Below are 14,587 nucleotides of genomic sequence, written 5' to 3' on the forward strand. Positions count from 1 at the left end.
TGCGATTATACAAAACTTTTTAAATATTAAAATTATAAGAAAAATATATGCTATATATACTTCATCAACTAACAATTTCTTTTACTTGGAAGCAAATTACAAATTATTCTGTCCATTAAAGGTAACCTGCTAGACATACAAATATAATCATAATTTAACTACACAAATTATGGACAGTCTAAAATTACTCATTGAAACAGAAGCATGTGGGCTAATTTTACATTTAGCAAGTAGAATTTAGCAATCAGAAAAATCCAGTAACTGACTACATGAAGAATTCATATAAAAAGAACCAGGAACTTTCTTGGTGGTCCAGTGGTTAAGAATCCGCCTTTTCAGGCTGGGGATGAAGGTTCGATCCCTGGTCAGGGAACTTAGACCCCACATGCTGCGGGGCAACAAGGCCTGACTGCCACAAGTAGAAAAGTCAGTGCACCACAACTACTAAGCCCGTGTGCTTTAGAGCCTGTGCTCCATAGCAAGAGAAGCCTGAGTGAGTACTGCAACTAGAGAAAGTCCTCTTGCCACATCAAAGAGCCAGCAGGGCCAAAGACAAAATCTTTTAAATAAAATAACACTTTACCATTGATTTCAGTATATCGGCTCAGTTCAGTTACTCAGTCGTGTCTGACTCTTTGTGACCCGATGGACAGCAGCACGCCAGGCCTCCCCTCCCTGTCCATTACCAACTCCTGGAGCTTGCTCAAACTCATGTCCATCGAGTTGGTGATGTTTTCCAAAACTAATGTAGGATTTTGAATTTTTATATAGATAAGAGGTTAATCATAATCTATTTTTAAAAATAACTGAAATTATTTTTAAAAGTTTCCTTTAATGTTTACTATATAAATATAAATATATATATATATTTAAAGAAGGGACCGCAAGACTAAGAGTTTCCCTTAATATTTAATATATATATATATATATATTTTTTTTAAGAAGGGACTGCAAGACCTTTTAAAAAAAAAAAAAAAAGATTTATCTGTTTATTTTTGACTGTACTGGGTCTCTGTTGCCAGGTGCAGGCTTTCTCTAGTTATGGTGAGCAGGAGCTACTCTTCATTGTGGTACACAGGCTTCTCAACACATAGTTTCTCTTGCTATGGAGCCCGGGTTCTGTAGTTGTGGCACATGGGCTTACAGCATGTGGGATCTCCCTAGACCAGGGATCAAAACTGTGTCCGTTGCTTTAGCAGGTGGATTCTTAACCACTAGACCACCAGGAAAGCCCTATAATATTTTACTTTCAATCATTTTGTTCCATTTTGCCCAACATCCTTGGGTGATCAGCCTGTGACAGGACATTTAATCTGTGTGGATCATTAACGCAAGTTTTATGTTTAAATACTCAGAACTGTTAGCACACATTTGCTTTACAAAACGCAATTTTTGTGGTTCTTTAGTAGCTTAGTATTGAGGAATGAGATGTGTGCACAGAGTTACTCAGGTAAGAAATCACCTATATTCACTATTTTTTGATAGTGACATGAAGTATTTATGCTATGGTCTACTTCAAAATGTTAATTTATTAAACTGGAAAAACATACACATACTCAAACCTTTTTAAAAAAATTATAGATTAGGCTGCCCCACTTGAGACAAACTTGATTAAAGTAGAATACTAACATGGTTAAATCATCTATATCTGTTTGAATTTTATACAAATGCCAGGCTGTATTTCATGAACTGAGCTCTTTAAAGCTCAGTCATTTAAAAAATTCATGCTATTGGTCACAAAGGGGATGGCTGGATAGTTAAGATAGACTGCATTAGTTCAACAAAGGCCATCCTATGTCTGGTAAAGCTCAAAAAAGGGCATGGAAGTTTAATGGATACTGAGAATCAGTGGACCTGCATTCTGGTTGATACGTATTATCAATTAGTTTAGAATACTCACCATAAAATAGGTACTCAGTTTTTTTTAGTTTTTGTTTTTAATCTGCCTTTACAAGGCCAATGAGGTAAAAGATACGAACACACAGGGTTTGTGAGCCTAAAAGATCTTTCTGACAATGAAATATTATTATTATTTCTTTGTGATGAAGAAACCAATCATGTAACCAATGATGAAAAAAGACACACAGACTTTTGTAATTCTGGCCTGCTGCTGCTGCTGCTAAGTCACTTCAGTCGTGTCCGACTCTGTGCGACCCCATAGACGGCAGCCCACCAGGCTCCTCCGTCCCTGGGATTCTCCAGGCAAGAACACTGGAATGGGTTGCCATTTCCTTCTCCAATGCATAAAAGTGAAAAATGAAAGTAAAGTCGCTCAGTCGTGCCCGACTCTTAGCGACCCCTGGACTGCAGCCTACCAGGCTCCTCCATTCATGGGATTTTCCAGGCAAGAGTACTGGAGTGGGTTGCCATTGCCTTCTCCAAATCCTGGCCTACTGATGGCCTATTAGTCATGGATAAGAACTGTGGGGTTGTGAAAGGAATTCAAGTTCTACACAGAGACCACAATGCTACAGAATACTTTTGACACTAGACAGATCTGGATCATTGTCTTTTTAAAACCTACTGGATGAATAAAATATACAGATCGATTTAGAATCATTTTGATATCATTATCTTTAGTTTGTACTCACCAGCTGTAGCACTGTTACACAAATAATGGAAAAAAAGTGCAAAGGGCAGAAACCTAAGGGGTTTCCCAGAGAATAGGTTATTTCCTCCCTTCCTTCCCTGTCACGTGATACCTGGCTGTAGACATATGTAGAGGTTTTGGGCTTATACATTCTTCTATTAGATAAGGGCAAGCTTTCAACTGTTTATATAGTTAACAGATTTTGTAATTGTCCTGGGCTTTGCCCTGAGCTTTATATTAGTGACCACCCCCAAAAGTTAGCTGTTATCCAAGAAGGATTATAATAAACTTATTACCTAGCACTGAAATTTACTATTTTCAGAAAACAAGTTAGCTGACAAGGATAAGAGAATCGAATTATTTGGTTAGAAAATATGGAAAGGCTTTCTGTAATCACTAAATCTAAAATTCACCTAGTATTTTGGATCTGTTTTTGCTCTGACTGGGATTTAGTAATACACCACCCTAATAAAATTGGTTAATAAATTTAAAGAATAGATAACATCATTTTGTGTGGCTGAGAGAAATTCTGAGGACTATTTACCATGCATTTTCTTATTTTGTTAGTTGTTTCTCTTTGTAATCTCACCCTAAACTCAAACTTTCATGATACACTGCAACCTTAGAAAAGGTTGAACAATCCTCAGTGCAGCACTGAATGCTCTGCTTTCTGCAATCTGGCCCCAGCCAACCTTCCCATTTGAGGCAAAGCTCTTCATATATGAAGAGCTCATGATCAGTCATCTCAGTAACTCTGAATGAACAGGTCATACACTTTCCACATCTTGACCTCTGTAGTACTTCTTCTTTTAAACTCAGAAAGTTCTTTCTCCTTTATACTCTCTTTATGAAATGTATCTGGATAACTGTAGTTTAGAGTGAATTCTGATGGTTCTATTTTCATGTGTTTATTTCTTATTTTCTCAACTAAACTGAAAACTTGCTGAAGTCAGGTTAACTGCTTTAAAAATAGGCATACTGACAGATGACAAAAATAAGTATCTCATTGATGAAATGAGTCCAAACTGAGGAATCTTCCCTATCTCTCCTCGCCCCCATCCTCTTTGCTTTTATTGCGGGTGTTCCAAAGATTGCTACTGAGTGCTGCAGTTATTAGACTTTTATTGACTGATATTCCAGAATTAGGTAAAGAACGGTTTTGTCTGCTTTCCAAGTTTCTTTAGTAAACACATTCTCTTAATTGAAATACTCATGTCTTTTCTCAAATGACAACTGTATTAGACACAGCCATACTTCTCTTATACCTTGCTGCTAGAGCCCAGATTTTGTTCAGAAGGTGGCGGGGTGTCTATCCTTTCCTACTGTGAACCTGCAAAGAGTAATTCTACCTTAGCTCTTGGGATAAGTCCTAACAACTAAGACAAATATGGTGGTCTCATTTCTGTTAAGTAACTGTTAGGCCCAGTACTGATCAACGAATCATGAGGGAAAACCTGTTGAAGAGGCTTCCGGAGAAAGATTCTGAAAAGACATATAACAGATGGTCCTCTGACTTCCCTGGTGGCTCAGACGGTAAAGCGTCTGCCTACAATGTGGGAGACCCGGGTTCAATCTTCCCAGGGAAGATCTCCTGGAGAAGGGAATGGCAACCCACTCCAGTATTCTTGCTCCCTCCCCCAAAAAGGGGGCTCAAAGAAATACTGGAGAAGGAAATAGCAACCCACTCTAGTATCCTTGCCTGGAGAATCCCACAGACAGAGGAGCCTGGTAGGCTACAGTCCATAGGGTCACAAAGAGTTGGACACAACTGCGTGACTTGACTTCACTTTTCACTTTTCTTACAGGAGACATGGTTATATCTACATAGTATATAGATACATATACTACATGTAGTATATATATCTATATACTACATGTAGTAAAGATACTACATGTAGTATCTTTAACTGCTGTCTTGCCACCATCTTGAGAAAGAATTTCAAAGAAATAGAGCAGGAGTCCAGACTGGTCCAGGAACTTGCCCTGCTATAGGCTTTATACAAGATATCCCAAATCTCCTTACTATGTAATCCACTCCAGACAAGAGTTTGTCTTTCCTTCAGCCTGAAGTATCTTAACTAAAATATTATAATCATCTTAGATGTTTTTTTCTCATAAGCATTTTCTATTATTACTACTACTGAAAAGTTCCCAAGGAACATGAGCAGGATTTAAACAAGAATGATGAATGCCTTAGAAACTGCCTATGTTGTAACTATTCTTAGATGGTCTGTGTTGAGTTGGACTGATGTTCAAGCATAAGAAATAGGGCAAGTGTAGAGATCACATGTGGAGAAGGCAATGGCATCCTACTCTAGTACTCTTGCCTGGAAAATCCCAGGGACGGAGGAGACTTGGGGGCTGCAGTCCATGGGGTCGCTAAGAGTCGGACACGACTGAGTGACTTCACTTTCACTTTCATTGGAGAAGGAAATGGCAACCCACTCCAGTGTTCTTGCCTGAAGAATCCCAGGGATGGGGGAGCCTGGGGGGCTGCCCTCTATGGGGTCACGCAGAGTCAGACACAACTGAAGTGGCTTAGCAGCAGCAGCAGCAGAGAGCACACGGGGTGGGATATTTTACTTTCAACAATGGGCCACTGCCACACAAAGTACAAAATAATTTGCACATATTATTTAGGAGCTCTGGTTTGCTCTATCTTACTCACTTTTCTTTCAACTGTGAAAACTTTATTACACAGTGCTTTCCCTTTTTCCTCCTCCCTTTCCATGTCTGCTCTGTCAATCCTGGATATGTGTGTGGGGATATGTGTGTGGGGATATGTGTGTGTATGTGGTTTTAAGAAGAAAACACTAGATAGGAGATGAGAGAGAGAGATGCACCTGTATAAAATTAGTCTTTGATTTGCCACTTCAACACGAATATATAAAAATATTTTTCTTTGAGTATGACAACTGAGTTGAAAAAGAAATCTATTATTACCTTCACTACATAATCCAACAGTTCACAGATTTTCATTTATCAGCTGAATTAAAGGCAGAAAGAGGATACCATTCATTAAATATCAAATAAAAATGAAGGAGGAAATGTGAGATTTTACTTTGGACCATTATTTTTTGAAAAATGTCTAAGTCTCTGATTCCTCATTTTTCTGATATTCCTTCACAGATGCTGAGCATCTCTGCTGCCTGCCTTCCCAACCAATGTTCAGGAAAACCAAAGGACACTTTATAGCTATCTTACTGGGCAGAGAAGAAGAGGCAGTGGGAACATATAGTAAGGGCCAACATAGCTACCTGAGATGAAAAAGTGGAATGGGCTGTGGCAAAAATAACACTGATAACTTCAGTAAAACTCTGCCAAGACAGTGAATATGGTTAAAGTTACATCATTGTTCCTGTAATTTCATCCCTCTGTTAAACAACAACTCTAAGTCAATGGGTCTTTCATAGTCCTGTCTATACGGGGAACAGCTGTTCTACTTTTACTAGACAGCTGAAGCCATGGTGTCTGAGAAAGTGGCAGAACCACTAATAGCTGAAAGCAGCTGCCAGCAGTTCATCATTTCCACACTGGAATGCTTCTTAGCAGAGTCACAAGGCTAACTCACAGAGCACAGGTGATAGCCAGAGCCCTGATATATCAGAGCCCTGAATTTCAGAAATCCTGAACAATGCAAAAAGGCTTGACAGCAACAACAATGCCACATGGCCTGAACTAGTGACCTGATCAGGAATACAGAATTGTTTCTGAGGTCAACTGTTGGAGGAAAATGGCAATTTTTACCCAGTTGTCTAATGTCTTTTCCTTAGAATGAATACATTTCTTCTTCAGCATGCTTTTTCTCCAAACAATGCTCAGGAAAATATATTCCAAGTTTTATAGCTTAACAAATGCAAGCATTTCCCTGTAATTTTATTTCTAATAAATTGAAGTATTCCTATTTACATGAATAACAATTGTATCTCAACAAATTTATACTGTAGGATACTATCTGGAACTTGTTAAAGCTGCTGTTAAAAAAAAAAAGGAAAGCACAACACAAGACTGAACATTTATTTAACTCTACTAACAATATTCACCCACATTCATGAGTTGTTTTCTTCAGCAAAAAAAAAAAAACCCTCCAATATTCCACATAATATATATATATATATGTGAAATATAACTCAGTGGACTTAAAAATAAGGAATAAGTCATATGTACTTCTAAATAGATTATTTTATTTTCTATGCTAGCTTATCAAATTTTTAAATTTATCTCCTTCTCTATATTTTACTTTCATCTCAATTGCCTAGCCTTATTTTTTATCCTGTTGCAATAATTTAATTATTGCAAATTATTTTAAGAACCAAAGGAGATACAAACAAATAATTCAAATAGCAAATATTTGAACATTCTCCAAAATGAACTCAGGAGAAGGCTCTTTTACATGCTTTCTCAAAACAAATGATTTTTGTGTGTGTGAGTCTTTACTATATTTTATTGAAAAGTAAACTTCAAATATTTTCAAGTAGCCCCATATATGTTATCAAGTAGTTATATAAAACAAAAGCTTACCTGTGAGAGGTGAGGGTGATCCAACTGGTGTTGATGGATTTGATGGAAAACTACTGCTGGTATGGTCAGGAGAATAAATCTAACCAGAAAACAAAGACAAACACATCAATATGTGACAAAAGCAAAAATGTAAATCCACTGGCACAGAGATATTTTTGTAGTCTAAGATGCCACCCTTAAGACTCATGAGTGAGAAATTGTTTAATAAATTTTAGGACTACTCCATTACATAAAAACTATAGAAGTCTCAGTTTTAAAATAGGATTAAAGAGTATCATAAATATTCTAAAACAAGAGGAATAAACAGATCATAGCTACTTCTTTATTATCCTAGTTGAAAATAATTTAAATTTCCAATTGCTAGAACAAAAAAGAAGTGAGCATAAATATAAAATCAACAAGTTTGATAATCAATCTTTCTAGAATATACTATCTAAATAAATTTTATCTATTAGAAATAATCTTTGTTGTTGCTGTGTAGTCAATAAGTAGTATCTGACTCTTTCATGAACCCATGGATTGTAGCCCTCAAGGCTCCTTTGTCCATTGGATTCTCTAGGCACTGCCATTCCTTTTCCAGGGGATCTTCCCGACCCAGGGATCAAACCTGCATCTCCTGCACTGACAGGCGGATTCTTTACTACTGAGCCACCAGGGAAGCCCCAAAAATAATTTTAGGAAACTGTTATTTTTTGAAGAGACTAGTTCTTGCCTGGAGAATCCCAGGGATGGGGGAGCCTGGTGGCTGCCGTCTATGGGGTTGCACAGAGTCGGACGCGACTGAAGCGACTTAGCAGCAGCAGCAGTCCTTGAAATAGTTTTAAAGGCCCCCCCCCCCAAAAAAAAAGATTTAAAAAAAGTTACCCCTTATTTCTTTTAAAAAGTTCTGTTTGATTAACATTTTTGCTAAATTTAGCTCCTAATGATGTGGATTGTAAAAAAAAAAAAAAAATTAAACTTGCTTTTAAAGGATATTTTGTAACCTTTGATGAAAGTGAAAAAACGCTGGAAGTTCTTCAAAAAATGTTCCCCAAGTAATTTATAGACTTTACCACCTAAGAGTTTAACATATAGGGATGCATATATTTTTGTATTTTGGCTAAAGGTTTTGTTGCAATACTTTATTTCACATTGCTGAAAAAAAAATAGTAACAGAAATTCATTCAAGCTACATAATCAGCCATAAACATTTAAAATGCCTCCCTAATCCATATACCAACAATTCCCAGGAGCTCTTCTCTAGGACAGTCCCATTACTATAATAGGAATCATAAATCATCTCAGCACTTAGGGCAGATAAATCAACTTCTTTGGAGAATCTGTGGCCAAATATTTTAAAAAGGAAAACTACTTGTGGGTGCAAAGTGTCATCCAATAGAAATAATCTTGCTCTGAATAAGTTGAGAGCTCTAATAAATTTAAAGATGCCCAAATTACAGCATATAAGAGGTCTCAGCACTGGTTTTAAAGACAGTGTAATATGTTGAAAAAGCCAGATACTATGAAAGGCCCATGTAAAACAAAATTCTACAGGCCATAATCATCAAACACTAGCACTAATTAAATTGTTAAGCACTGATTATAAATTAATATTTCTATATCAATTTGCTTGATGTTATTAAATTGTAATTGGAAATCTCTTTTACACACCAACTCTTTCTGAAGAGCCAATCTAGAAGTCATATATACAGATTGGAAAGTAGTTTTATTTTTTTGCCATACCATGCAGCTTTCAGGATCTCAGTTCCCTGACCAGGGGTTGAACCCAAGCCCCCAGGAGTGGAAGTGCTGAGTTCTAACAACTGGACTGCCAGGGAATTCTTCAGGTTGCAAAGTCATTTTAGAAAAACAGAGTTATCAAGAAGATGTCAAAAGACTTTTAGGAAGACTTAGTAATAAGGAAGTGGTATGCTATAACATCAGTGTTGTTGGTTTTAAGCTGTCAAAGTGGTCACCTTTTAAAAGTTGTTACTTTTCACACATGTGAAAATTAACGAAAAGGTTATACTTTGGTTCCTAATACATACAGTGATTTATTTCAACCATAAGTAAATTAGGTGAGGTTACCAAACTCCAACAAAAACATCTCAACATATCCCTTTATTTTTGTAAATCATTATTTCCTGTATTTAAGATGCATATAATTATAACTTTTATGAACAACTGATGCTGACTACTATGAAATATGTCTTGACTATAATATTGGTAAGGGAGGGAAGGATTGATAGCACTGATGGTGGGTGGCTGAGGAGTGAGAGAAGTTCCAGTTCCATGCAAAACTCTGACTAGCATAAACTAGACCTACTTGCTGACTTTAAATTTCCTTGTCTGTATGAATTAACTGCATGAAAGCACTGGAGAAATAGCATTCCCTCTGTGTCATACCTCCCTGCTTTGTTTTCTTCACACTGCTTACATTAATCCCTAATTGTCTAAACTTGTTTTCTTGTCTATCATCTGTCTCTTTTACCCTTTTCCCTAATAGAATGTATGTTTCAGAGAGTAAGGACTTCTCTGTCTTATTCAGACAAATGCGAATTACACAGCCTTCTGCACTAGCTTCTGATTCTAAAATGGTGCTGGTAAACAAACACTTGCTAAAAGAATGAATGGTATCTTCCGCTTAAGAAGTTGCCATTTGAGTACCTCTTAAACCCCTGGATGTATTTACCTAGGGTCCTTCTTTCTTTTACTCTTGCAGTTCACTTAATGTATGTTTTCTGAGCACTCCAGGCTCAGTTTCCTTTTCTATTTACCTGTGTTTTATCTCTTGGTAATACCATTCTTTATAAAGCATCAACTATGACATCTCTGTGAACGATTCCAAAGTGAACACCTCTATCCTAGCTGCTGTACAGCTCCATCTAGGCCTATCTTTCTTTCATCTCAAGCTCAGTATGTCCAAATGCAAACTTTGCATCACCGCCGCAAGCTTCCCCAACTTTTCATCTCTACTCTTCTGTTTTCTCCATCTCAGTGAGCACCAGCATTCTCACGGTCACCAAAACCACTCTCACTACCCTCTCCCTTCTCCTGCCCCTCTGCGCTTCACACCAGACACCAATGCCCACAACTCTCTATAGTGTTTTTGGGAGAAGCATAAACATTCTCATCGCCGTGACACTACTTCAACTTTTACTAGAACTTGTAGCTCTAGTAAAAGAAGCGGCTGAGCTATTCAATATTCAAGCTTTTACATCTTCAGTTACTCCCTCTCTTTCAGCCACACACAGTTCACTGAGCTACTGCCCTCAGCCAGTTTTGAACAAACCCCACATAGCAATTTCCGTTGCCGACGACAGAAAACAGAGTGACATCTGTCGTATTCCACAATCTGGTCATAAAAAGCCTTTCTACCTTATAATTTACATAAAACATTATATACAATGTATTTTTTTCATTTTTTGAGCACAGTTTGTCCTTTCAAAAGGCCTGTTTCTTAACTTTTCCCTGATGGATTCTAAAACATGTCAAGGCCCAACTTAACTATAATGTTCCCATTTACACTCACTTTTACCTCCCTTAATATTCTTAGAGTAACTTGTTGTTATTGTTTTAGTCACTAAGTCGTATACAACTCTTTGGTGATCCCATGGACTGCAGCCCACTAGGCTCCTCTGTCCATTGGATTTCCCAGGTCAGAATACTGGAGTGGATTGCCATTTCCTTCTCCAGGGGATCTTCCTGACCCAGGGATCAAACTGGCGTCTCCTGCATTGCAGGTAGATTCTTCACCACTGACCTAGCAGGGTAGCAATCCGTTACCTCTCTGGTCTTTTGCTTCACAGTATGCTTTGTATTACCATTTTTGTATCTCTCTCCTCAACTACAAAGTCTTTGAAGGCAGGGACCTTACACTGTTCAACACTAAATCCATCACTGTCTGTCACTATCTTGCACAAGTAGGTGCTCAACACTTAAACAACAAAAAACCAAAAACCTGAGCGATTAAATTGCACTTGGAATTTGCTACAATACTTTTTGATAAAAAGCTGGATTCAGCAAACAGTAGTATTTATTTCAGCATTTATATAGTGGGGTTCAGTAACAGGAATACCTAAGAGGAGAAACAAGTACTATTACAAAGATGAATTCACTTACATATTAGTTTTATGGTTATAAGCTTTGAGAACAACAATACAGTAAGGTTCCAATATTTTGGAGAACTAGTCTTGATGTACTAAGCTGTCCACACCACATCATTAGGCAGGTATGGGCTTTTGAGGGTATAAACAGACTATTAATCCTTATTTTCCCTGATAACTCTGCCATTACAGCTAAATAATCCCTAAGCATGTGAAGAACTGGTTTCTTCAAAGAAGGAAGTTTATATTTTAGAGTTATTTATCACCATCTTGCAATGACTAAACAAAATGATATTACATATAAAATGGGTGTGAGCTTTTAAAAAAAAATCACTGTGAAAACAGGAGCAGGACCAAAAACATTATCAACATATAATTTCTGATATTTTTATCAAAAACATTCTCCATTTGTATAATAAAAGCCATTCTCTCCACTCACTCATCACACTCCCTGGTTCTACTTTGCCCTAAATTAAAGTGATGACAGACAATTATTATTAATACTTTTCCTGAACTGACAGATAGCCTGGAAAATTATAGGACTTTTTCTTGTCCCTTTTACTTTCATAAAAGGAATGTGTACGTGAGCAACAATATTAAAACAGCAGAATAACACAGTCTTATAGATCAGAGATGATTTCATTAAACTTAACCTTTGTATATTTATTCTATTACCAAATCACATACAGACTATACAGATTCCACAGAAACTGTTGTGCTACTTTAAGAAATTCTAAACCTAGGCTTTTCTTGATGAAGAGCATTCTAAATCAGGAATACATTACTTTTTGTACTTTCTGACCTTGAAGAACTCCTACATAGATGTTTCGAAAGAAAATAAAAAGAGAGAAGAAAAAAGTCAGTTCACTTAAAAAACGGGGATGGGAGTGATTTAGAATCTGGAGCATAAAAACAAATAAGAACTCATTCTGCATGCAGTCCATGGTCCTCATACTGTTAAATGACCAATGATGAATAACTCCCAATACCTTCTGCCAGGCTTAAACGGTAATATGCCTCATTTTACTGCAACAAATGAGGCTCCTCCTCCTATCAGTCATGGTCTATTCCAATCAGCAGGGTGCCAATAAGCCAGAGGCTAATGAAAAGGGCCCCAGACAAAAAAGAAACAATGGAGTGCTCCCAAGCCCAACCCTGGAACTGTGAGCCCAATTTTTTAAGCACTACAGTGCACATTTCAGTTAATCTTTATTATGCTAATGTTATTGAGTCTAAGGAACAAAGAAACTTATTTCATGAATAACTTTTAAACGTCAACTTCCCTGAATTTTCTTTTCTTTTGTTAGAGACTACTGACCATTTAACTATCCAGATTAAAATACACGCACACCCACATACACACTCTCTATCTCATTTCTCTCTCTCTTTCCTTTGCTCTGAGGTAGAAATCAAAACATAAATTATCACAGAGAAGTCTGATATAATCAACAAAGTTAAACAGTCCTCTTGTTTGATCTCCTCTAAATTAAAGACCAAGTGTTTTGATATGGTATTAAGCACTGAAATAAACCAGATGTTTCTTCCTCTATATAACTCTCCATGGGCACAATCTTAAAGGGTTATTGTCTGGCAAACGTTCAGGGAAACACTGAAATGGCACGAATATCCAGATTTTCCTTCCCTTCTATCTACCCTAGTTTATTATCTAAACTAATGCATAATCCATAGGGCTTTGGGAACTTTGTGTAAATACTTTCATGTACAATTCTCTTTCTAGCTATCCTGAGATTAAGACCACAATTATCCAGGCTTAAACCTAAAATAAAGGAACCTTTGCAAATGTATTATCTGGCCTTCCATGTTTAATCACACAGTATTCTGTGTGCTCTTTAATACCTAAACTGAAGAACAAAGGTTGTACCCTCTGATGTTTCACACATGAAAGACCATCTAAGACATATATCAGACACTCAGGGAGCTAGAAATAAGTACTAAAGACAATAGCATAGCATTTCTCCATCTAAACCTGGATGTTGTAATTTAAAACATCACTTTCTAAAGAACTTAAAATTTCAAATACTCATGGTCACAATTTCCAAAGATCTGTAATACCTAATATCAAAAATTCTGATATGAATGTCAGACTTTCAACTGTAATTCTCATAAAATTCCTTCTCCTCATCTCTTCTAATCCCTCCTTCTAATCCTTCCCCAATGTAATGCTTTTGTTTTTCAGGACATTTTGACAGCACTAAAGCAAATATGAGTTTGCAATGGAAGTTAGGGAAAGAATACGTTGGGGGGAGGTGTCTGGTGTGGAGAAGGGAAGGAGATGGATTGAAGGAAAGGATTTGAAGTGTGCAGACTATGGCATGCAGTGATGGAGCAGATGGAATGCATCACCGTCAGCTATGACAGAAATGATTTATGGAATGACCTGGCTGCTCCTGCCTAGTAACAACACAGGATGACAGAGCTGAGTTTCCATGACAACCAAAGCCCACCCACTAACTAGATTAAACATTCTTCCCTAGCTTCCACTTACACTGGATTTAGATTTTCTTTTCCAAATGCCAACTGGTTCAGCTAGTATATTGGTTATAATATAGGAGAATAGTCAAGGACTTCAAGGGTAACTGAAAAGGAGCTTGAAGGACCACTAAGAACATCACAAATTCCTGCCTGCCTATCTGCCAAGGACGCTTTAAAGAAGTTTTCCTTGAATAAAGTGAACAAAATAATTTTGAGAAAAAAGCCCCTGAAATGTAGGTTGTATTTTTTTTTAAGTTGCCTAATATTAAAAGTTCAGATGTTATTTGTCTTTCTACATGTGAAATATTTGCTACTGAATTCTTACAAATCAGAGGAAGAAATTAGCAAGTAAATTAAATACCTGAGAGGCACTCATTTAATATTACAGAATAATTTTCTTTCAAAGTAGGTAGTTTTCACCACATGGGATAAGTTCAGAAAAAGTGAGACAACTCCCTTTAACCTTCATCAACACCTTATAAAATAACAGTCACTGTAGCACTGGTCTTTCTGGAAGTACAGAGTAAGTGAAGCTAGCCAGAGCAGATCTAATCTAATACTAGGCCTTACCCTTCCTAGCTAGGTGATCCCGAGAGCAAGTTATTTAATCTTTCTGAGCCAAAGTTACTTAACCTTTTAAACCTTAGTTCCTCATCTGTAACATGGGAATAGTAATGCCAACCTCACAGCGCTTTCCTGAGGATTAAATGAAATGAAGCATGTAAATGCTAGTGTAGTGCCAAGCACCTAGTAAACATACAAATTACAGATGATATTTTTGTGGGTTTTGTTATCATCATTTTTCTCATATGATGCAAGACTGAATTCAATGAACATTTACTGAGCTCTATTTTGTGTGGGCCACCACTATGTGGGAGATGAATCTGACCTGGCTTCA

General features: G+C 37.1%; 1 protein-coding gene across 9 annotated transcripts in view; it reads right to left on the minus strand.

Annotated features, from left to right (window-relative positions):
- TCF12 (transcription factor 12) overlaps window positions 1-14,587 on the minus strand; it is a 393,213-nt gene that overhangs the window by 31,784 nt on the left and 346,842 nt on the right. For all 9 annotated transcript variants that reach the window (XM_027553905.1, XM_027553908.1, XM_027553909.1 and 6 more), the window contains one exon: window positions 7,112-7,190. In XM_027553905.1, coding sequence (XP_027409706.1) covers window positions 7,112-7,190 — 79 coding nt within the window. The remainder of the gene's footprint in view (window positions 1-7,111; window positions 7,191-14,587) is intronic.

Source organism: Bos indicus x Bos taurus, chromosome 10, assembly GCF_003369695.1.
Source record: "Bos indicus x Bos taurus breed Angus x Brahman F1 hybrid chromosome 10, Bos_hybrid_MaternalHap_v2.0, whole genome shotgun sequence".
Taxonomy (NCBI): domain Eukaryota; kingdom Metazoa; phylum Chordata; class Mammalia; order Artiodactyla; family Bovidae; genus Bos; species Bos indicus x Bos taurus.